General features: G+C 48.6%; 1 protein-coding gene across 17 annotated transcripts in view; it reads right to left on the reverse strand.

Moving 5' to 3' along the window:
• CACNA1A (calcium voltage-gated channel subunit alpha1 A) overlaps positions 1 to 21,632 on the reverse strand; it is a 432,044-nt gene that overhangs the window by 388,870 nt on the left and 21,542 nt on the right. For 16 of the 17 annotated variants that reach the window (XR_012428445.1, XM_045380278.2, XM_074026050.1 and 13 more), the window contains exon 2: positions 17,753 to 18,056. Coding sequence is in view for 16 of the 17 variants with exons in the window: in XM_045380278.2 (XP_045236213.2) it covers positions 17,753 to 17,946 (194 nt within the window). In the remaining variant the exon portion in view is untranslated. Of the gene's footprint in view, positions 1 to 17,752; positions 18,057 to 21,632 lie in introns of those variants that run through there. The other variant, XM_065534482.1, reaches the window with a different exon arrangement.

Below are 21,632 nucleotides of genomic sequence, written 5' to 3' on the forward strand. Positions count from 1 at the left end.
ATGGCAAAGGAATACATTTGATTTGCAACGTGGCATTTCAGAGAGATAGTGGATTGGGGCTTTTGTTGTTGTTGTTGTGTTTTGTGTTTTTTTGTTTTGTTTTTTTGCTTTTTGGTGTTTTTTGAGCCCAGGCTGGAGTGCAGTGGTGTGATCTTGGCTCATTGCAACCTCTGCCTTCTGGGTTCAAGCAATTCTCCTGCCTCAGCCTCCCAAGTAGCTGGGACTACAGATGTGTGCCACCACCATGCCCAGCTAATTGTTGTTTGTTTGTTGGTTGGTTATATTTTTTAGTAGAGATGAGGTTTCACCAAGTTGGCCAGGCTGGTCTCGAACTCCTGACCTCAGATGATCTGCCCACCTCGGCCTCCCAAAATTCTGGGGATAGTGGGATTGTTTTTTTTTTTTTTTTTTTTTTTTTGGAGACGGAGTCTTGCTCTGCCGCCCAGGCTGGAGTGCAGTGGCCGGATCTCAGCTCACTGCAAGCTCCGCCTCCCGGGTTCACGCCATTCTCCTGCCTCAGCCTCCCGAGTAGCTGGGACTACAGGCGCCCGCCACCTCGCCCGGCTAGTTTTTTGTATATTTTAGTAGAGACGGGGTTTCACCATGTTAGCCAGGATGGTCTCGATCTCCTGACCTCGTGATCCGCCCATCTCGGCCTCCCAAAGTGCTGGGATTACAGGCTTGAGCCACCGCACCCGTGGGATTGTTTTTTAACTTCATTGTCACCATTAGATTTTCACCCAGGACTCATCTTTATGTGTACTTGGTCTTCATTTCTTCAATTGCGATCTGGGGATTACAAGACCTGCCCTCCCAAATGTCGTTTTCATGGTTGCAAGAGACAGAGGAGGTGAAAGGACTGTGAGAATCTGGAAATATCAGAAGGTGAGGTCTTATTTTATTTTAATCCCAGTTTGGTCTCTTTCAAGCTGGTTCTAGTGGCCAGGACTTAGAGAATGGGTTGTATGTGCCATGGCTGGCCTTCAGGATTGTATAGATTTCATCCTAAGTTTGTTTGAGACTTCACACAACCAAGTTCGACAGACATCGCGTGCTTTCCACCTGCAAAGCTCCATGCAGAGCACTCCCATAGATTCAAGGGTCAAATAAGAAAAGGAACTAGCCTTTGTAGACTTTAGTACTTGAAGGTCAGGGAAAAGGTTAATGATCACAATTTCATTCATTCACCTGTTCATTCATTCATTCATTCATTCAACTCTATGCCAGGCATTTCCAAGTTCAAGACCTTGAAAAGGCAGGAGTCAAGAACATGGGCTCTGGATTCAGACAGACCTGGTTTCCAAAGCTGGTTCTAACTTATTGGCTTCGTTATTTAACCTCTCTGTGCCTCAGTTGCCTCCTCCGTGAAATGGGTACTGGGGTGAGTAACCCATGAGCTCATACTCAAAGCCCCTTGGCCTAGAGCTGGGCCCATGGTGGGTGTGGAATAAATGGGGACTAGTCTCTGTGTAGTTCATAGACATTGTACAGCTGCTGTTTACATGTCCGCCTCCTCCTCCAGGCAGGCCCCCTTGAGTACAGTGCATAAATTTGGAACCAGAAGATCCCCTGGGCAGAGAATGGAAGAGAAAATGGGGTTCACTTGCTCTAAGAGGCTTGCAGTCTCAAAGCCAGAGCCATAAAGAGGTGATCCACATAGATGTTTAAGTTCACAAGGGTCCATTAGTTATTCACTCAACAAACATTGGTATCTATTATGCATTAGGCACTTTTCTAAACACTAGAGACATAGTAGCAGAAAAGACAGACCAGAAACAGACAAACCTGCCCTCATGGAGCTGACAATCCAATTTAGAAAGAAACACATAGGGCCGGGCGCGGTAGCTCACGCCTGTAATCTCAGCACTTTGGGAGGCCGAGGTGGGTGGATCATGAGATCAGGGGTTCGAGATCAGCCTGACCAACATGGTGAAACCCCGTCTCTACTAAAAATACAAAAATTAGCTGGGCGTGGTGGCGGGCGCCTGTAATCCCAGCTACTCAGCAGGCTGAGGCAGAAGAATTGCTTCAACCTGGGAGGCAGAGGTCGCAGTGAGCCGAGAAACACGTAATTTTATATAATAAGCAGAATGGCTCTGCAAAATGAGCAGCGGCCCCAGGGGAGGGGTCTCTACATGAGAAGGTGACATTTGTGCTGAAACCACAGTGTGTGAAGGAGCCAGCCACGGGAAGAGCATTCCAGGGGGAGGAACAGCAAGTGCAGAGGCCTTGAAAATGCAGGGGACAGAAGGAAGGCCACCGGGACTCAACCAAAATGAAGGCAATAATGATGGACTCACGGACAGAGAGTCATGGGCAGAGGCCTGCACCAAGGCTCAAGCAGTTAAGGGAGCCTGGAGTGTGGACAGATGCCGTCAAAAGAACCCTGAGGGCTGGGCGCAGTGGCTCACACCTGTAATCCCAGTACTTTGGGAGGCCAAGGCAGATGGATCATTTGAGGTCAGGAGTGCGAGACCAGCCTGGTCAACATGGTGAAACCTCGTCTCTACCAAAAATATAAAAATTAGCCAGGCATGATGACGTGTGCCTGTAATTCCAGCTACCTGGGAGGCCGAGGCAGAAGAACCACTTGAACTTGGGAGGCGAAGGTGCAGTGAGCCGAGATCGCCTCACTGCACTCCAGCTTAGGTGACTGAGTGAGACTCTATCTCAACAACAACAACAAAAAGAACCCTGGGGTGTCAAAAGGATAGAATTGTGGAGTGACGGTGGCAGAATAAAAGACAAGGATCAGGTTGGGCACAATGGCTCGTGCCTGTAATCCCAGGGACGCTAAAAGCTGAGGGAGGGGCATCACCTGAGCTTAGGAGTTTGAGACCAGCCTGGGCAACATAGCAAGATTCAATTCTACGAAAAGTAAAGTAAAATAAAATAAAATAGCCAGGTGTGGTGCCACATGCCTGTAATCTTAGTTACTTGGGAGACTGAGTTGGGAGGACTGCTTGAACCTGAGAGTTTAAGAGTGCAGTGAGTTGTGATTGTACCACCGCACTCCAGCATGGGTGACAGAGAGAGACCCTGTCAAAGAAGAAGAGGAAGAGAAAGAGGAAGAAGAAGAAGAAGAGGAAGTAGAAGAGGAGGAAAGAGGAATCAACAGTAGGCAAGTGGGAGTATGCAGACCCCACAAGAAGAAAAGAGGCCGGGCGCAGTGGCTCACACCTGTAATCCCAGCACTGTGGCAGGCCGAGGTGGGCGGATCACCTGAGGTCGGGAGTTCGAGACCAGCCTGACCAACATGGAGAAACTCCATCTCAACTGAAAATACAAAATTAGCCAGGCGTGGTGGTGCATGCCTGTAATCCCAGCTACTCAGGAGGGTGAAGCAGGAGAATCGCTTGAACCCAGGAGGCAGAGATTGCAGTGAGCCGAGATCGCACCATCGCCCTCCAGCCTGGGCAACAAGAGTGAAACTCCATCTCAAAAAAAAAAAAAAGAAGAAGAAGAAGAAGAAAAATAAGAGGAGAAGAGGCTGGGTCTAGTGGCTCACACCTGTAACCCCAGCATTTTGGGAGGCTGAGGTGGGTGGATCACCTGAGGTCAGGAATTCGAGACCAGCCTGGCCAACATGATGAAACCCCATCTCTACCAAAAATACAAAAATTAGCCGGGTGTGGTGGCACGCACCTGTAATCCCAGCTACTCAGGAGGCTGACGCAGAAGAATCGTTTGAACCTGGGAGGTGGAGGTTGCAGTGAGCTGAGATCATGCCACCGCACTCCAGCCTGGGCAACAGAGTGAGATTCTGTCTCAAAAGTAAATAAATAAATAAATAAGGCATAGTTGTTCCCATAATTGGAAACCCAAGGTACAGATAAATTCTAGATAGAAAAGTCACATTGAACAGAGAGGATAATTTGGCAGTGGGGGTAGTGAGGGGATGTTTGTTCATAAGCTGCTTGGTTTCAAGGACCAGCATGGAGAATCTGATAGACCAAAAGAGATAGGGGAGCCCCATCTCTGGGGGGCCCTACCCAGACCTTCCATGGCTGCCAAAGCTGCTAATTCAAAGAACAAAGAAGGGTCTCTCTGCACCGAAAGTCAGCCAGCTGCACTGAAAAAGAAGCTCCCTGGGAATAGACCTATTTTTTTTTAAATATCAACTAGGCTAGCATTGGCCAGCCTGCCTCCCTTAAGAAAAGAAAGAAAGAGGCCAGGCGCGGTGGCTCACGCCTGTAATACCAGAACTTTGGGAGGCTGAGGCAGGCGGATCATTTGAGGTCAGCAGTTTGAGACAAGCCTGGCCAACATGCTAAAGCCCCGTCTCTACTAAAAATGCAAAAATTAGCCAGGCGTGGCAGCTAATCACAGTGGGTCTCTGTAATTCCAGCTACTTGGGAGGCTGAGGTGAGAATCACTTGAACCTGGGAGGCGGAGGTTGCAGTGAGCTGAGATCGTGCCACTGCATTCCAGCCTGGGCAACAGAGCAAGGCTCCATCTCAAAAAAAAATGAATAATTAATTAAAAAGAAGAACAAGAGAAAAAAAAGAAGAGAAAGAGAGCTCTGATTTCTAGGTAGGTTCTTTTTAAAAGGTTAGGTTGCAGTTTAATTGTGATTTCTAAACAAAACAACCTGCTTTTCTTTTCTTTTCTTTTTTTTTTTCCTCCAAAACAAGGTCTCACTCTGTCACCCAGGCTGGAGTGCAATGGTGTGATCATCATTCACTGCAGCCTGGAACTCCTGGGCTCAAGCGATCTTCCCGCCTCACCCTCCCGAGTAGCTGGGACTACAGGTGTGCACCACCACACCTGGCTAATTTTTCTTTTTTAATTTTTCATAGAGACAAAGTCTCCCTATGTTGCCCAAGTTGATCTTGAATACCTGGGCTCAACCGATCCTCCCTCCTCAGCCTCCCAAAGTGCTGAGATTACAGGCATGAGCTACCATGCCCAGCCTTTTTTTTTTTTAACTGTGTAAACCGAGGCCTCAAATGCTTAATGGCATACCCACTGCAGAAACGGAAAACGATTATAAGTGCTATGTGGCTGCATTGTTCTAAATGCTTTCTATGGAATAATGCAGTGAACTTAATCTTTGTAAGAGCCCCAGAGACGGGTGCTGTTGTTTTCCCCATTTGACGGATAGGGAAACTGAGGCACAGAAAGGGACAGGAACCCTCCTCCCCAGAATCAGTCAGCAAGTGGCAGAGTTGGGATTTGAACCCTGGCCGGGGCACTCAACCACACCCCAGACTGAAGCCAGGCAAGCCCCACACGACCTCAGGACCTGCTTGTAACCCATCAGACCTCAGGGAGCCCTGCAAGGCCCCGAGTCCGCCCCCGCCGCCCCAGTTGGTCTTTACCAAGCCCTTTGTGCATGAAAAAGCGATAGCCATATATGTAATGACTAGTTATCACATGTTGGGAATTCAATTATTGATTTGGGCCTGCCTTCCATTTCTCGGAACAAGCAGGAAGGATGCGGCAGGGAGGTGGGTACCCAGGAGGGCGAGCTGAGCGCTCTGCTGCCTGGCGCCTGCCCGGCTGGGGAGCCATGGCGCCACCTGGTGGCCAGTCGTAGCAGCGGCGGGCGACACAGGGTGAACGCAGGGGAGACCCGCGCAGACTGTTTTTTGAGCATAGTGTGTGTCAGGCGCTGTTCCAGCTTAAGGGTCCAAAAACTTCTTCCATAAAGGACCTCAGATGAAATGCTTCTGGCTCTGAGGGCTAGACAGTCTCTGTCCCAGAGACAGCTCTGCTGTTGTAACAGAAAAGGAGCCACAGATAACATCCGCACAAATAGACAAGGCTGTGTTCCAACAACTTTATGGACACCAAATTTTGAACTTCATAGAACTTTCACCTATCAAGAATTATCCTTCTTTTTATTATATGACAACAAAAATTAATGAACGGGCCGAGCGCGGTGGCTCACGCCTGTAATCCCAGCACTTTGGGAGGCCGAGGTGGGCGCATCATCTGAGGTCAGGAGTTCGAGACCAACTTGGCCAACATGGTCAGTGAAACCCCGTCTCTTCTAAAAAATACAAAAATTAGCTGGGTGTGGTGGCGCATACCTGTAGTCCCAGCTACTCAGGAGGCTGAGGCAGGAGAATCGCTTGAACCCGGGAGATGGAGGTTGCAGTGAGCCGAGATCTCACCCCTGCACACCAGCCTGGGTGACAGGGCAAGACTCTGTCTCAAAAATAAAAATAAAAATAAAAATCAGGCCCACGTGGAGCTTGCAGAGCAAATATGACAATCGACAAGGGAGAAAGTCGATGTGTAACACATATGAGCTGGTCAGGAGTGCTAGTGGGGAAAATTAAGCAGGGCAGGGAACCAACATAAGTAGGGGTTGCATTTTATTTTCTTTCAATTATATTTATTTATTTAGAGACAGGATCTCGCTCTGTTGCCCAGGCTGGAGTGCAGTGGTGCAATTACAGTTCATTGCAACCTTCAACTCCTAGGCTCAAGCAGTCTTCCCACCTCAGTCCCCTGAGTAGTTGGGACTACAGGTACGCATCACCACGCCTAGCTAATTTTTGTAAAGATGGGGTCTTGCCATGTTGCCCAGGCTGGTCTCAAACTCCTGGGCTCTCAGGATCCTCCTGCCTTGGCCTCCTGAGTAGGTAGGACTACAGGTCCCAGTACAGTGAACAAGGGAGAAAGCTCCATGTGTAACACATAGGATCTGGTTATGAGTGCTAGTGGGCAAAATTAAGGGGGGGCAGGGAATCAGCACGAGTAGGGCTGCATTTTATTTTATTTTTATCTTATCTACTTATTTATGAGACAGGGTCTTGCTCTGTTGCCCAGGCTGGAGTGCAGTGGCATGATCATGGCTCACTACAGCCTTGGCCTCCCAGGATCAAAGGATCCTCCCACCTCAGTCTCCCAAGTAGCTGGGACCACAGGCACACACCACCATGCCTGGCTAATTTTTTTTATGTTTTGTGGAGATGCCTTGCTATGTTGCCCAGGCTGGTCTCAAACTCCTGGCCTCAAGTGATCCTCCCACCTTGGCCTCCAAAGTGCTAGGATTACAGACATGAGCCACTGCACCCAGCCGGGGCTGCATTTTAAATAGGGTGATGAGGAAAAGTTCAATGAGGAGGAAACCTTTAATCAAACGCTGGAAGAAGGCAAGGAAGGAGCCGTGTGGGTGCCGAGAAGAGTATTCCTAGCAGAAGAAACAGCCAGTGCAAAGGCCCTGAGGCTGGACCACCCTAGTGCATTGGAGGAACAGTGATAAGGTTGGTACAGCTGGAGCAGAGTACACAAGGGGGAGAGAGGGAGGAAGTGAAGGCAGGGAAGTGACAGAGTAGATGGGGCAGGGCCTTATGGGTCTTGGTGAGGAGTTTGGCTTTTGCTATGATTCAGGTGGGAGCCATGGGGGGTTCTGAGCAGAGGAGGGATATAATCTGACTTGTGTTAAAATATGATCTCTCTGGGGGCTGAGCATGGTTGCTCAGTTGCTCACACCTATGATTTCAATGCTTTGGGAGGCCAAGGCAGGAGGATCACTTGAGGCCAGGAGTCTGAGACCAGCCTGGGCAACATAGCAAGACCCCACCTCTACAAAACAATTTTTAAATTTTCCAGGAGTGGTGGCATGCACCTGTGGTCCTAGCTGCTCAGGTGGACGAGGTGGAAGGATCACTTGAGCCCAGGAGGTCAAGGCTGCAGTCAGCTATCATTGCACCACTGCACTCCAGCCTGGGTGACAGTGTGAGACCCTGTCTCTAAAAATAAAATAAAAGTCTCACTTTGTGTGGCTTATTCTCTCAGCTCAGGCCTCGAGGACCAGGACAATTCAGGCCAGCCATCCGATCTCTAGCTGGGAAAGTCACCCAGTCCTAGCTGGTGACCTGCAGTTTGGCTGAGCCTGGGTCCCCATATCCTATAAATGGCCAGTTCTATCCTGGAATTCAAGGTCATTGTCATCTCTGTCTTGGGTTGATTCTCGGATGCCTCAGTAACCTGGAGTTCACCTCTCAGGATCTGTTCACCCATCTATATAAGGGGCAAAATAATAAGGGTACTACTGGTAATAAGTAATCATGGCTGGGCATGGTGGCTCACTCCTATAATCCCAGCACTTTGGGAGGCTGAGGTGGGTGGATCTCCTGAGGTCAGGAGTTCGAGACCAGCTTGGCCAACATAGTGAAACCCCTTCTCTACTAACAATACAAAAAAAGTTAGCTAGGCATGGTAGTACATGCCTGTCATCCCAGCTACTTGGGAGGCTGAGGCAGGAGAATTGATTGAACCCGGGAGGTAGAGGTTGCAGTGAGCCGAGATCGCACCACTGCATTCCAGCCTGGATGACAGAGCAAGACTCTGTCTCAAAAAAAAAAAAAAAAACAAGTAATCATAATAAGATAATAAGTAACCACAATAACAATACCAACAACAGCTGCCCTAGCTGTTTCAGGAGATCATTGTGTGCATTTGATAAGATGTGCTGCACAGAAACACTTTGGAAAACAATGACATGCGCCACAATCTATTTATAACAATGATGATAAGGATTAAATGAGTTAATGCATATAAAGGTCTTGGAGCCGTGCCCCACAGATAGTAAGTGCTCCATCAACACTGGGTTTTTGTTTTGTTTTTGAGACAGAGTCTCACTCTGTCGCCCACGCTGGAGTGCAGTAGTGTGGCCTTGGCTCACGGCAACCTCCACCTCTCGGGTTCAAGCGATTCTCCTGCCTCAGCCTCTGGAATAGCTGGGACTACAGGCATGCGCCACCACATCCGGCTGATTTTTTTGTATTTTTAGTAGAGACGGGGTTTCACCACGCTGGCCAGGCTAGTCTCTAACTCCTGACCTCAAGCAATCCACCTGCCTTGGCCTCCCAAAGTGCTTGGATTACAGGTGTGAGCCACTACGCCCAGGCAATACTGGTTATTGCCGGGCACAGTGGCTCATGCCTATAATCCCAGATAGTCTGGAGGCTGAAGCGGAAGGATTGCTTGAGCCTGGGAGTTTGAGATCAGCCTGGGCAACATAGTGAGACCCCATCTCAAAAAAAAAAAAAAAAAACCTGGTTGGGCCAGGCGGGTGGCTCACGCCTGTAATCCCAGCATATTGGGAGGCCGAGGCAGGAGGATCATGAGGTCAGGAGATTGAGACCATCCTGGCTAACACAGTGAAACCCCGTCTCTATTAAAAATACAAAAAAATTAGCCAGACATAGTGACGGGTGCCTGTAGTCCAAGCTACTCGGGAGGCTGAGGCAGGAGAATGGCATGAACCGGGGAGGCAGAGCTTGCAGTGAGCTGAGATTGCGCCACTGCACTCCAGCCTGGGCGACAGAGTGTGTCTCAAAACAAACAAACAAACAAAAAACCAAACAAACATAAAACCTGGTTGTTATTATTATTATTGTTATGGCCTAATAAGTATTATTCATGATACTCATGGTAGTTCCCTTAACTCTCCTTTCTCTGCTCCCTATTCACACCAATGTTCTCTCTATTCTCTGATGAAGATGACGGTTTAGCTGCTTGCTGCTTAGACCCAGGCAGCGTCAGCCTCACCCGGTAGCCTGTTAGAAAGAAATGCAGAATCCCAAGTCTTAGCCTAGACCTGTTGAAACAGAATCTGCATTTAAGAAGACCCTATAGGCCAGATGTGGTGGCTCACACCTGTAATCCCAAGATTTTGGGAGGCTGAGGCAGGAGGATTGCTTGAGCCCAGGAAGTTGAGGCTGCAGTGAGCGATGATCGAGCCATTGCACTCCAGCCTGAGTGACAGAATGTGACTCTGTCTCAAAAATAAAAATAAGACAAGTGTTGAGTTTTATTAGTCCTTAACCAATGGTTGACCCAAATCCACTTGGTTAGCTGGCAGTGACTCTCATTCATTGTCAGTCAATGCTTTTACTCAAGAAATATTTTATGAGCACCTACTGGGTGCTGGCCTCAGTCTCTGGGGACACAGTTGTGAACAGGACAGACAAGCAACCCCACTGGGGATATTCCAGTGGGCAAGACAGACCACTAGAAATGAGATAAATAACAATTCCAGTGAATGGCAATGTATTGCAGTCTGCTTAGACCTGCATGAGTGGATTGATGGACTGGGATGTTGGCTGATAAAGTGGACACATGGCTTTAAAAGATTCCTGCCTAGAAAGCAAATATTGAGACCATGCGCAGTGGCTCATGCCTGTAATCCCAACACTTTGGGAGGCCAAGGTGGGCGGATCACTTGAGGCCAGGAGTTCAAGACCAGCCTAGCCAACATAGTGAAACCCCATCTCCACTAAAAATACAAAATTAGCTGGGCGTGGTGGTGGGTGCCTGTAATCCCAGCTACGTGGGAGGCTGAGGCAGAAGGATCACTTGAACCCGGGAGGCAGAGGTTGCAGTGAGCTGAGATCACGCCACTGCACTCCAGTCTGGGTGACAAAGCAAGACTCTGTCTCAAAAAACAAAAGAAAGAAAGAGAGAAAAAAAGAAGATTGAAGAAGATAGAATGCAAGCAGACAGGAGCAAAGAGACCAAAGTCTGTCAGTCACGAGAAGTAATCACGGTGATCTAATTCAATTGCTATCAGAAGGTGGCCAGAAAACATTCAGAATTCTCAATGAAGACAATCGGCGAGGTGAAATCTTGTGAGCTTCACTGTGGCATGTACTGTGCCTAGGTGGGGTTCCTACTGATGGACAAAACCACTACAGTTATAAAAATAAAGCTTCCAAACAGCAATGAAGAATGGAAGACACTTAGGAGATGCAGTAGCCTACATCTATAATCCCAGTGATTTGGGAGGCTGAGACAGGAGGATCACTTGAGGCCAGGAGTTTGAGACCAACCTGGGCAACATATTGAGACCCTGTCTCTACAAAAAAAAAAAAAAATAGCCGGATGTGGTGGTGCACACCTGTAGTCCTAGCTACTGGGGAGGCTAAGGGAGGATCACATGAGCCCAGGAGTTCAAGCCTTCAGTGAGCTATGATTGCTCCACTGGACTCCAGCCTGGTAACAGAGGAAGATCTTGTCTCTAAATAATAATAATAATAACAACAACAATAATAATAACAATGGGAGACATTCTACAGGATGATTTATCTGGTTTCTTCTCAGAGTCAATAGGATAGAAAATAGGGGATCAGGAAGAGACTGCTATAGACTAAGTAAGATATTGAAGACATGACTACCAGAAAATTAAATATAGAATTACCATATGATCCAGCAACCCCACTTCTAGGAATATATCTCCAAGAATGGAAGGCAGGGTCTCCAAGAGTTATTTGTACACCTGTGTTCATAGTAGCATTATTCTCAATAGCCCGGAAATAGAAGCAACCCAAGTGTTCATGGATGGATGGATGGATGGATGGATGGATGGATGGATGGATGGATGGGTGGGCAGATGGATGGATAGATGGGTGGATGGATGGATGGATGGATGGATGGATGGATGGATGGATGGATGGGTGGATGGATGGGTGGATGGATGGGTGGATGGATGGGTGGGTGGGTGGGTGGGTGAATGGGTGGATGGATGGGTGGATGGATTGATGGATGGGTGGGTGGATGGATGGATGGGTGGATGGATGGATGGTTGGATGGATGGATGGATGGGTAGATGGATGGGTGGATGGATGGGTGTATAGATGGATGGATGGATGGATGGATGGATGGATGGATGGATGGATGGATGGATGGGTGGATGCATGGGTAGATGGATGGATGGATGGGTGGATGGATGGATGGGTGGTTGGATGGATGGGTGGATGGATGGATGGGTAGATGGATGGGTGGATGCATGGGTAGATGGATGGATGGATGGGTGGATGGATGGATGGGTGGATGGATGGGTGGATGGGTGGGTGGATGGGTGGGTGGATGGGTGGATGGATGGATGGATGGATGGATGGATGGGTGGATGGGTGGATGGGTGGATGGGTGGATGGGTGGATGGGTGGATGGATGGGTGGATGGATGGATGGATGGGTGGATGGATGGATGGGTGGATGCATGGGTGGATGCATGGGTAGATGGATGGATGGATGGGTGGATGGATGGATGGGTAGATGGATGGGTGGATGCATGGGTAGATGGATGGATGGATGGGTGGATGGATGGATGGGTGGATGGATGGATGGGTGGATGGATGGGTGGGTGGATGGGTGGATGGGTGGGTGGATGGGTGGATGGATGGGTGGATGGGTGGATGGGTGGGTGGATGGGTGGATGGGTGGATGGGTGGATGGATGGATGGATGGATGGATGGATGGATGGGTGGATGGATGGATGATGGATGGGTGGATGGATGGGTGGATGGATGGATGGATGGATGGGTGGGTAGATGGATGGATAGATGGGTGGATAAATGGATGGATGGGTGGATGGATGGATGGATGGATGGATGGATGGATGGATGGATGGATGGATAGACAAAATGTGGTCTATTCATACAATGAAATATTTTTCAGTCTTAAAAAGTAAGAAAATTCTGACACATGCTACAACATGGATAAACCTGGAGGACATTATGCTTAGTGAAATAAGCTAGACACAAGAGGACAAATGCTATATGTTTCTACTTATATGAGGTCCCTAGAGTCATCAGATTCATAAAGATAGAAAGTGGAATGGTGGGTGTCAGGGGCTGGGGGATAGGGTCTGGGGAGTGAGTGTTTCATGGAGACAGAGCTGCAGTTTGGAGTGATGAAAAAGTTCTGGAGATCGGCCAGGCATGGTGGCTCATGCCTGTAATCTTGGCACTTTGGGAGCTGAGCGGGGCTGACCACTTGAGGTCAGGAGTTCAATACCAGCCTATCCAACATGGCGAAATCCCATCTCTACTAAAAATACAAAAATTAGCTGGGCATGATGGCAGTCGTCTGTAATCCCAGTTACTCGGGAGGCTGAGACAGGAGAATCCCTTGAACCCGTGAGATGGAGGTTGCAGTGAGCCAAGGTCATGCCACTGCACTCCAGCCTGGACGACAGAGTGAGACTCTGTCTCAAAACAAACAAAATGTTCTGGAGATGGATGGTGGTGACGGTTGCACAACAATGCGAATGTACTTAATGCCACTGAACTGTATGCTTAAAAATGGTTAAAATGGTCAATTTTATGTTGTGTATATTTTACCACAATAAAAAGAGATAGAAATGATGAAATGCAACACACAGGCCTTCTTGATTCAAAAAACTCAACTCTAAAAAGACGAGCAAGGAAATCTGAATGTGGACCGGAAATCAGATATAAAAATCATGATTAATGTTGTCAGTGTGATATTACTAAGATGTGTCTGTATGCTTTAGAGATGTAGTCTGAAGTTTGCAAAAAATCACATAAGGTCAGGGATTTACTTTTAAATATCTCAGAAAGAGGATATGGATTTATGATGTGAAGTCTGGCACAACCCTGATCATTATTAAATTTTGATGGATAAGAAAGTTTCACTGAGCTCTTCTTCCTACTTTTAGCATATTGGAACGTTTTCAGAATACAACGCTCTTACAGAACATGGTATTCAAAAAGCAAAGGCAAACTTCTAAAACATAAGGGCAAAAGCATGTTGTACTATTAAATCAAACTATTAAAGCCATTTGGAAAGATGATATATCTCATTGAGCTCTCATCCTTTTCACATTTTTATTTTTGTGTATATTTTATGTGCATATAACACATTTAGCAAAATAAATTATATATAAATAAAAATGCATGCACTGTGGCTATGCATTTCAGCTATGAGTGTGCTGAAAAATTGTTTTGCTAGTTGGGGTAGGAGTTCAGAAATTTGGACATCATGGCTATAAGGACACTTTGGGCCAGGCATGGTGACTCATGCCTGTAATCCCAGCAATTTGGGAAGCCAAGGCAAGAGGGTCGCTTGAGCCCACGAGTTTGAGACCAACCTAGGCAACATAGCAAGATCCCATCTTTACCAAAAAAAAATTATTTAATTTGCTGGGCATGGTGTGGTGCATGCACCTAGTCCCAGCTACTTGCAAGGCTGAGGTGGGAGGATCGTTTGAACCCAGGAGGCAGAGGTTGCAGTGAGCCGTGATAGGGCCACTGCACTCCAGCCTGGGTGACAGAGCAAGACCCTGCCTCCAAAATTAATTAATTAGTTAAAATTTGTAAAAATGAAAATAAATTAAAGAAACTTTTGGCCGGGCGCGGTGGCTCAAGCCTGTAATCCCAGCACTTTGGGAGGCCGAGACGGGTGGATCATGAGGTCAGGAGATCGAGACCATCCTGGCTAACACGGTGAAACCCCATCTCTACTAAAAAATACAAAAAACTAGCCGGGCGAGGTGGCGGGCGCCTGTAGTCCCAGCTACTCAGGAGGCTGAGGCAGGAGAATGGCGTAAACCCGGGAGGTGGAGCTTGCAGTGAGCTGAGATCCGGCCACTGCACCCCAGCCTGGGCGACACAGCAAGACTCCGTCTCAAAAAAAAAAAAAAAAAAAAAGAAACTTTTGGCGGGGCGCGGTGGCTCACGCCTGCAATCCTAGCACTTTGGGAGGCCGAGACGGGCGGATCACGAGGTCAGGAGATCGAGACCGTCCTGGCTAACACGGTGAAACCCCGTCTCTACTAAAAATACAAAACAAAACAAAACAAAACAAAACAAAAAAACTAGCCGGGCGAGGTGGCGGGCGCCTGTAGTCCCAGTTGCTCGGGAGGCTGAGGCAGGAGAATGGCGTGAACCCAGGGGGCGGAGCTTGCAGTGAGCCCAGATCGCGCCACTGCACTCCAGCCTGGGAGACAGAGCGAGACTCCATCTCAAAAAAGAAAAAAAAAAAGAAACTTTTATGGGTTCTAGAAACCAAGGCAGACGTTAAAGGGAATGGGTGCATTTCCTGGTTATTTATGGAATGATGGATGGGTGGATGGACAGATTGGTATATAAGATGATAGGTGGGTGGATGGACAGAAGAATGAATGGAAGAATGGATGGATGAATGGGTGAATGGAAGAATGGGTGAGTTGGTGGGTGGGTTGAGTGGATGGATAGATGTGTGGACAGGTGGGTGGGAAAATGGTTGGATCGCTGGAAAATGGATGGATGGGAGAAAGAATAGGGAGACGGATGAATAGATTGATGGGTAGAAAGATGGATGCGAGATGGATGGATGGATGGATGGATGCATGTACAATTAGAAGTTTAAATGGGTAGGTGGTGGGTGGGTGAGTGGACGGATGAGTGGATGGAGGGGAAGGAAAGTTAAGAGGAACCCAGTTTTGTGGCGGGTGGCGGGGAAGTCACAACATGCCTTCCTAAACGATGCTCAAACATACCAGTAGATGTCAGACTAACCTCAGGAAATCACCTCGGGGCCAAGCTTGCAACACTCTGAGCCCCATCCTGAAACTCTTTGATTCAAAATGAGCAATGGCTCATTTTAATAAAACAGTTTGCATTGCACCCTGTATTTACACACCCCCTCACCAGCACCCTCCCAACCCAAATGGCATTTGTAACCCCACTTCCCCTCCTGCAAATGGAAAAATGGGGCCAGGGCGGCTGTCTGGTGAAGTGTGCTTCCCACACGGTCAGGTCTGGAGCATCAAGAGGGTAAGAGAGTAAATTTTGGGGTCCCCTAAATTGATTAGTGTCCATATCAGCCTCAGCTCCAAACAAAATAATATTTATATTCTCATCCCACACTCCTGATGTCTGCTCAGGAATCCACCCTAGGCCTGTGCCTTTGCCAAAAAAAAAAAAAAAAAAAAAAAACAAAAAAAACACTCTTGAGGAAAAGGAAAGGAAAGGGGAAGGGGAGAGGGAAAGAGAAAAGGAGAGAGGGAAGGGAAGGGAAGGAAAGGAAGGAAAGGGAAGGAAGGGACCCTGTCTCAAAAGGAAAGAAAGAAAAGAGGAAGGAAGGAAGGAAGGAAGGAAGGAAGGAAGGAAGGAAGGAAGGAAGGAAGGAAGGAAGGAAGAAGAAAGAAAGGAAGAAAGAAGAAAGAAAGAAAGAAAGGAAGGAAGGAAGGAAGGAAAGAAAGAAAGAAAGAAAAAGAAAGAAAGAAAGAAAGAAAGAAAGAAAGAAAGAAAGAAAGAAAGAAAGAAGAAAGAAAAGAAAGAAAGAAAAGAAGGAAGGAAGGAGAGACCTTGTCAAAAAGGAAGGAAGGAGGAAAAAAGGAAGGAAGGAGAAAAGGAAGGAAGGAAAAAGAAAGAAAGGAAGAAAGAAGAAAGAAAGAAAGGAAGGAAGGAAGGAAGGAAGGAAGGAAGGAAGGAAGAAAGAAAGAAAGAAAGAAAGAAAGAAAGAAAGAAAGAAAGAAAGAAAGAAAGAAGAAAGAAAAGAAGGAAGGAAGGAGAGACCTTGTCAAAAAGGAAGGAAGGAGGAAAAAAGGAAGGAAGGAGAAAAGGAAGGAAGGAGGAGAGAGAGAGAAGAAAAACCCTGTCTTAAAAGGAAAGAAAAGAGAGAAAGGAGAGAGGGAGGGAAAGAAAGAGGAAGGAAGGAAGGAAGGAAGGAAGGAAGGAAGGAAGGAAGGAAGGAAGGAAGGAAGGAAGGAAGGAAGGAAGGAAGGGAGGGAGGGAGGGAGGGACGGAGGGAAGGAGGGAGGGACGGAGGGAAGGAGGGAGGAGAAAAAACCCACTAGCTCCCCCACTGTGTGGAAAAACGATGCATAGGGGCTGGCCTGAGACTGAACCTTCACACAAACCACCTTCAACCCTCCAACAGCCAAGACCCCAAGTTCTTAGGAGCTGCCCGGCAACAGCTCAGGAAAGCCGTTCATCCAACATTGCCCAGCAGCAACTACACGACGGAGCCAGTTCCACCCCCACTGTCTCCCACCAGAAGACCCACTGCTGGGGTCACTGACAAAGAAAAAGGGGAACCCAGGACCAGACTCAACTGATGCCACCGCGTACTCCCAGCCCTATCCAGGTCCCGCTCTGCCTTCACACACTTCTGTCTCCAGCCCTTAAACCCTCAGATTTCAACTCAACACTGGAAGTAGAAATGGGATTCCCACTTTTTCCCCAGAAAGCAGCATTTCTCAGCCATCTCAACAGAAACATTTGCTGGCTGAGTGCGGTGGTTTACGCCTGTAATTCTAGCACTTTGGGAGGCCAAGGCGGGTGGATCACTTGGGGTTAGGAGTTTGAGAACAGCCTGACCAATATGGTGAAACACCGTCTTTACTAAAAATACAAAAATTAGCTGGGCGTGGTGGCGTGTGCCTGTGGTCCCAGCTACTTGGGAGGCTGAGGCAGGAGGATCTCTTCAACCCAGGAGGCAGAGGTTGCGGTGAGCCAAGATCAGGCCACTGCACTCCAGCCTGCGTGATAGAGCAAGATTCCATCAAAAAAAAAGAAAGAAAGAAAGAAAGAAAGAGAGAGAGAGAGAGAGAGAGAGGGAGGGAGGGAGGGAGGGAGGGAGGGAGGGAGAAAGGAAGGAAGGAAGGAAGGAAGGAAGGAAGGAAGGAAGGAAGGAAGGAAGGAAGGAAGGAAGGAAGGAAGGAAGGAATATTTGCCAACCTATCAGAGCGGACACTCACAATCCTGGGAGCTGGGTCCTGGCTGCCACATCCATGGTTAATCTCTTTGTTGCCCCAGGGTGAGGCAGCTCAGGGATCTGCAGAGCCGGATGGGGGTGCCCAGGGGGCTTAAGGCAACCATTATTGATCAATTAGCAGGGAAGGATTTTGAGATTTCAGAAGCCAGCACAGCCTTATCAATGTGTTCCATCTGCATGAATTTGCTCCCCAAAAAGCCTGCCAAAAACATCCTAACCCCTAAGGGATCCCCAGTACAGCCGCACGCCCCCGCCACCCCGCCCCAACACCACCACCCGGGCATACTCACTCCCATTCTTTCCTCCTGGCCTGGGGGGTGCTGTGGATTTTGTGGGCCTGGTGGGCCAAGATGACATCTCGGTGATCCACCACGCCACCCCGCCGCCTCAGAGGGGGCCCCTCGAAGCAGATGCTGAGCCGGGGAGGCCGAGTGTCCCGCAGGGCGCTGGGCGTGCCCCGAGCTGCGGCTGTGCAGGGCGTCATAGTAACTGGGGCGCGAGAGCATGCAGTCGGGGACCCCGGAAGACTTCAACATCCATGGGCCTCGCTCAGAAATCCCAGGGTCTTCTCCCTCCAGCACAGTGAGGGGGAAACTAGAGGAAGAAAGAGGAGAGAGAGAGGGCCAGCGTGAGGGAGAGGCAGGCAGAGCTCACGGAGGGCAAGGAGAAGGGAACTTATAAGACAGGAGAGGCCACACCACCCTCCTTCGCAGAAAGTCAAAATACACACCAGCCCCGGCTGGCCGGGATTTAGTAGTTCCTTGGCAACTCAGGGCCCAGAAAGCCAGTTCTTAGGAGCTGCCCGGCAACAGATGTGCCCCATGGAGCAAAAGACTACGAGGCTGTGCCGCGGACACTCCCTCCACCTCCCAGGTGCCGGCCACAGAGGGCGGGATGCTGGATTTGTCAGCATCTCTACGTCCCCTTCTGCAAAATGAGCCACCATGAGCCTGGGGGTTCGCTCGCCCTCAGTCCCTGGGTCCTGCGAGCTCTGGAAAGCTGAAAGGGTGAGTTCAAGAGGCAGTTTTAAATGCACATGGGAGGCCGGGTGCAGTGGCTCAGGCCTGTAATCCTAGCACTTTGGGAGGCAGAGACGGGCGGATCACCTGAGGTCAGGGGTTTGAGACCAGCCTGGCCAACATGGTGAAACCCTGTCTATAAAAAATACAAAAATTAGCCGAGTGTGATGGCCCATGCCTGTAATCCGCATGCCTGTAATCCCAGCTGCTTGGGAGGCTGAGGCAGGAGAATTGCTTGAACACAGGAGGTGGAGGTTGCAGTGAGCCATGGTCTTACCACTGCACTCCAGCCTGGGTGACAGTGAGACTCTGTCTCTAAAAATTAATAAATAAATAAATCCACATGGGAGTGGCCACCTGTCCAGCCACACTGCTTCTCACCAGGTTCTCTGTTTCTTTTAACTTCATTTTTATTTTTTTTAGAGATGGGATCTTGCTACATTGCCCAGGCTGGTCTGGAACTGCTGGACTCTAGTGATCCTCCTGCCTTGGCCTCCCTCCTGAGTAGCTGGGATGACAGGTGCACACCACCACACCAGGTTACAGCTGTTTGTTTGTTTGTTTGTTTGTTTGAGATGGAGTCTTACTCTGTTGCCCAGGCTGGAGTGATGGCGTGGTCTTGTCTCACTGCAACCTCTGCCTCCCAGGTTCAAGTGATTCTCCTGAGTAGCTGGGACTACAGGTGTCTGCCACCACACCCAGCTAACTTTTCAATTTTTAGTAGAGACAGGGTTTCACCATGTTTCATGTTTCACCATGTTGGCCAGGCTGGTCTCGAACTCCTGGTCTCGAGTGATCCGCCCGCCTCTGCCTCCCAAAGTGCTGGGATTACAGGCATGAGCCACCGTGCCCGGCCAACAGCTGGTTTTTGAAAAGAGAAAAGAGACAGGGTTTCCTACACTCACACATTTATCAGTGGACACTCAACACACCAAAGGACCTTGTAGCCCCAGGATCTTTATCTCCAATCACTTAATCATTCAACAAACTCTGAGCGACCACCCAATTTGTGCCTGGCCCTGTGCTAGATCCTGGGGACGCAACCATGAATAAGACTGGCATATGTCCCCACCCTCATGGACAAGACATTCTAGGAGGGAGACAGACAAGGAACAAAATAAGTGGGTACATTATATAGAGATTAGGAGTTGAAAAGTGATGGGAAGGGTCGCCGGGCACGGAGACTTATGCCTGTAATCCCAGCACTTTGGGAGGCTGAGGCCGGAGGATCACGAGGTCAGGAGATCGAGACCATCCTGACTAACATGGCGAAACCCCATCTCTACCAAAAATACAAAAAATAGCCGGGCATGGTGGCGGGCGCCTGTAGTCCCAGCTACTTGGGAGGCTGAGGCAGGAGAATGGCGTGAACCCGCGAGGCGGAGCTTGCAGTGAGCCGAGATAGCACCACCACACTCCAGCTTGGGGGACAGAGCAAGACTCCATCTCAAAAAAAAAAGAGAAAAGAAAAGAAAAGTGCTGGGAAGGGCCAAAAGACCAGGTGTGGTGGCTCATGCCTGTAATCCTAGCACTTTGGCAGGCAGATTTTCTGAGCCTAAGAGTTTGAGACCAGCCTGGGCAACGTAGCAGAACCCGATCTCTACCAAAAATACAAAAATTAGCCAGGCATGGTGGCACATGACTGTAGTTCCAGCTACTTGGGAGGCTGAGGTGGGAGGAACACTTGAGCCTGGGAGGCAGAGGTTGCAGTGAGTCAAGATTGTGCCACTGCACACTAGCCTGGGTGACAAAGCCAGACCATGTCTCAAACAAAACAAGTTTTTAAATTGACAAATAAAAATTGTATACACACACACACACACACACACACACACACACACACACATATATATATGTATTTTTTTTTTTTGAGATGAAGTTTCACTCTTGTTGCCCAGGCTGGAGTGCAGTGGCACGATCTCAGCTCACTGCAACCTCCACCTCTTAGTTTCAAGCAATTCTCCTGCCTCAGCCTCCCGAGTACCTGGGATTACAAAATTGTATATATTTATGATGTCCAACATGATGTTCTCAAACACGTATGCATTGTGGAATGGCTAACTTGAGCTAATTAACATATGCATTACCTCACACACTTACTGAGGTCTTTTTGTGGCTAATCTCTTCTTATAAGAACACCAGTAATATTGAATTAGCGCCACTCACCTGACCTCCTTTTACCTTAATTACCTTTGTAAAGGTCCTGTCTCCATATACAGCCACATTCTAAGATACTGGAGTTTAGACTTCAACATACGAATTTGGGAAGACACCACTGAGTCCTTAACAAAGAGGGGTAAGGTGTGTAGGCTGGGTGCAGTAGCTCATGCCTGTAAACCCAGCACTTGGGAGGCCAAGGCAGGAGGATCACTTGAGGCCAGGAGTTCAAGACCAGCCTGGGCAACGTAATAAGACCCTGTCTCTACAAATAATTTTTTAAAAATTAGCCAGGCATGGTGGCACGTGTCTGTAGTCCCAGCTACTCAGGAGGCTGAGGCAGGAGGATTGTCTGAGCCTGAGATGTTGAAATTGCAGTGAGCTGTGATCGTCCCACTGAACTCCTATCTGAGCAATGAAGTGAGACCCTGTGTCAAAAGAAGAAGAAGGGCCGGGCGCGGTGGCTCAAGCCTGTAATCCCAGCACTTTGGGAGGCCGAGACGGGTGGATCACGAGGTCAGGAGATCGAGACCATCCTGGCTAACACGGTGAAACCCCGTCTCCACTAAAAATATAAGAAAATTAGCCGGGCGAGGTGGCGGCGCCTGTAGTCCCAGCTACTCGGGAGGCTGAGGCAGGAGAATGGCGTGAACCCGGGAGGCGGAGCTTGCAGTGAGCCGAGATCGCGCCACTGCACTCCAGCCTGGGCGACAGAGCGAGACTCCGTCTCAAAAAAAAAAAAAAAAAAAAAAGAAGAAGAAGAAGAAGAGGAAGAAGAAGAAGAAGAAGAAGAAGAAGAAGAGGAGGAGGAGGAGGAGGAGGAGGAGGAGGAAGAAGAAGAAGAAGAAGGGTTGGGTAGACTGGTTACTTTATTTTTTTATTTTATTTATTTATTTATTTTTTTTTTTTTTTTTTGAGACGGAGTCTCGCTCTGTCGCCCAGGCTGGAGTGCAGTGGCTGGATCTCAGCTCACTGCAAGCTCCGCCTCCCGGGT

This window comes from Macaca fascicularis, chromosome 19, assembly GCF_037993035.2.
Source record: "Macaca fascicularis isolate 582-1 chromosome 19, T2T-MFA8v1.1".
Lineage (NCBI taxonomy): Eukaryota > Metazoa > Chordata > Mammalia > Primates > Cercopithecidae > Macaca > Macaca fascicularis.